The sequence below is a fragment of the Arvicola amphibius genome, chromosome X (genome assembly GCF_903992535.2).
Source record: "Arvicola amphibius chromosome X, mArvAmp1.2, whole genome shotgun sequence".
Taxonomy (NCBI): Eukaryota; Metazoa; Chordata; class Mammalia; order Rodentia; family Cricetidae; genus Arvicola; species Arvicola amphibius.
Window position 1 is genome coordinate 95,025,053 of NC_052065.1, and position 2,733 is coordinate 95,027,785.

A 2,733-nucleotide genomic window follows, 5' to 3' on the forward strand; every position below is an offset into this window, starting at 1 on the left:
TACTAGAGATAGATCTAGGATTCAAATTCAAATCTAGGGCTGCTGACACAGTCAAACAGAATCATCTGCTTTCTAAGTAGGACTTCTTGAGTCATGTGGAGTAGCTGAGAAAGGGGACCTGAAATATATTCAATAGGTAATTTGGGGTAACTTTAAGAAAAGTTACCTTGAGTGGATTTCTGTCACTGCTAGGTAACAATGGGGAAGATAATGAGCTACGTGTCAGAATGGGCAGGTGCTGGGCTACAGCCGGGTCTCTCCCAGGCATTCGGAGGTAGGCTAGAGAGCAGGAGGCAGGCACTAGGCCTCGCTCAGGCGGCCTCAGGGCAGCGGAGGCGGCAGAGCCCAGCCAGTCCTCTCCTGGCCGGACCACCGAAGCCTAGTGAAGAAAACTGAAAGTCCAGGTTATTGGATTTCAGTACTATGTCATAACAGACAGATAATCCTCCACTTTTTCATCAAGATGGAAAACTCAGATTCTAGCGATCAAGGAAATGACCAATCTGCAGCACAGAGCAGAAGGCAAATGGATCCATTGGATCGGGAAGAAGCTTTCTATCGATTTGTAAATAATCTGAGCGGAGAAGACTATCGACTTATGAGAGACAACAATTTGCTAGGCACCGTAAGTCAAAGTACTGAGGAGGAGCTTCTCAGAGGACTACAGCAAATTAAAGAGGGGTCACCACCACCACCCCCGCCACAGAGCTCAGAAGAAAATAGACGTGGAGTCTCTTCAGATGACCTGTCCAATGGTGAGTCCATAACAGATTGGCCCAACTCTGTCAGCCAGACTGGCAATACAACAAGAAGTGGTCAGAGAGGAAATCAGTCCTGGAGGGCAGTGAGCCAGACTAACCCAAACAGTGGTGATTTCAGATTCAGTTTAGAGACAAATGTGAACCGTAATAATGGAAGCCAAACCCCAGAGAATGAAAATAAAACATCTGCTACTCGTCTTAATGTAGAAAACATGGACAGCAGCAGTCAAAGGCAAATGGTAAATTCAGCATCTGACACATCATCTGCCAGAATACCTAGTTCAGAATGCAGTTCTGCTGAAGCATTAACAGAAGTGCCATCCACCAGAGGTCGGAGGAGGGAAAGAAGCCGGAAACCCGAACACCAGAGAAGAACCAGAGCCAGAGCTGAGAGAAGTAGGTCCTCTCTGCACCCAGCAAATGCAATTCCACGAAGATCTCATCATAGCATCTCATCTCAGACTTTTGAGCACCCTTTGGTAAACGAGATCGAGGGAAGTTCTAGAGCCCCTCGCCATGGGACTTTGAGACAGCACATAACTGGACCTGAGTTGCTAGGTAGAGGTCCTTCTGCGGCTTCTGGGTCAAGAAATTCTGCAGCTCAAGGGACAAGTTATTCAGACACGGATACCAATGGTGAAGCGGCAGGATCTGGTCAAAGACCTCCAACCAGAGACCTTCAAGTCAGAAGGGGTCTTCTGGGAGAATACCCGCAGAGAGAGAGCATAGCTAGCAGAACTCGGTCAAGGTCTCAGACCCCAAACAACACGGTCACTTCTGAAAGAGAAGATGGAGGTTTTATACGCACCTTTACACTTTTGGGGCGTGCAGCTGGGAGAACCTATGTGAGTAGAGACGGGTTTTCCACTCTTACAATCTTCGATCCTGGATCAAGGGAAACTACAACTGTTCCGATTCAAACCAGGCTAAGGCAGAGATCGACAAGTTTGGGTGAGCTTCCATGGAGTGGAAGACCTTCCGATGGTTACAGTTCAGAAACTCTCTCAGCGATGTTTGAAGGAGGAGGTACTGAAGCAACCCGACTTTACCCCTTTTGTGACGACCTCCTACCTAGTGGACTCACCAAAGAATACATTGATAACTTAGCAATGAGAAGTTTCGGTGAAAACGATGCATTGACGACATGTAGTATTTGCATTACAGAATATACAGAAGGCGACAAACTTCGTAAGCTACCTTGCTCCCATGAGTACCACGTCGACTGCATCTACAGCTGGTTATGGGAGAATATCACCTGTCCCATTTGTCGCAGGTCCGTCTTATCTTCTGGGAACAGAGAAAGAGTCGTGTAATGAGAACAGAACTCTCCAATCTGTATTGCTGGAATAGTGATGGGCAAGGGGAAATTGCTTGCTTTATCTCCATGTATTTGAACGGTCCTTAAATATAAAGTCACAACCTGAATCGAGTCATTGCTTTCTGAGAGAATCGTGTCTTTTCTCTAGTTTCTCTTTCAGGATAGAAAGAATATTTCAGACACCACGTGCATGTGGACCCTTTCAAATAGCACTTCTATATCCTGGGTTCTGTAGGATGAGTACAAGTACTTTTTGTGGGAGTTGCTTTTTCATTTTACCAAGTCCATGACTATTATATACTACTAGTGTTGCAGACCTTAAAGATAAGGCTGTTCGTATAGGTGTCAGGTGTACAATGAAGAATGAAAATCTTTTTCCTCACCAGTGTCCAAACACCTATTCTTGCAAAAGACATTACATTTCATTTTGTATCTTTGCACTTTTTCTTTATTACAGAAAGATTTTCTCTTTAAGGCCGACTTTGAACTTCATGCAGTAATAATATTCAGAGATTACATTGTTCAATGCCTAGGAGGAAGTACTAAATCTTGATTTTCCTTGAATATTTCAATTCTTTTTAAATCTGCTTACTAGTGTGAAGGCTTTCAGTGTTTTATTTTTATTTTTTGAAGTTTACAATGTTGATATTTATT

General features: G+C 44.2%; 1 protein-coding gene across 1 annotated transcript; it reads left to right on the forward strand.

Annotated features, from left to right (window-relative positions):
- Positions 1–463: 463 nt before the first annotated feature.
- On the forward strand, positions 464–2,074 carry LOC119804398 (E3 ubiquitin-protein ligase RLIM-like). The gene has a single exon (XM_038315825.1). It carries the CDS (start codon positions 464–466, stop codon positions 2,072–2,074), a length of 1,611 nt encoding a protein of 536 aa, XP_038171753.1.
- The last annotated feature ends 659 nt before the right edge of the window (positions 2,075–2,733 follow it).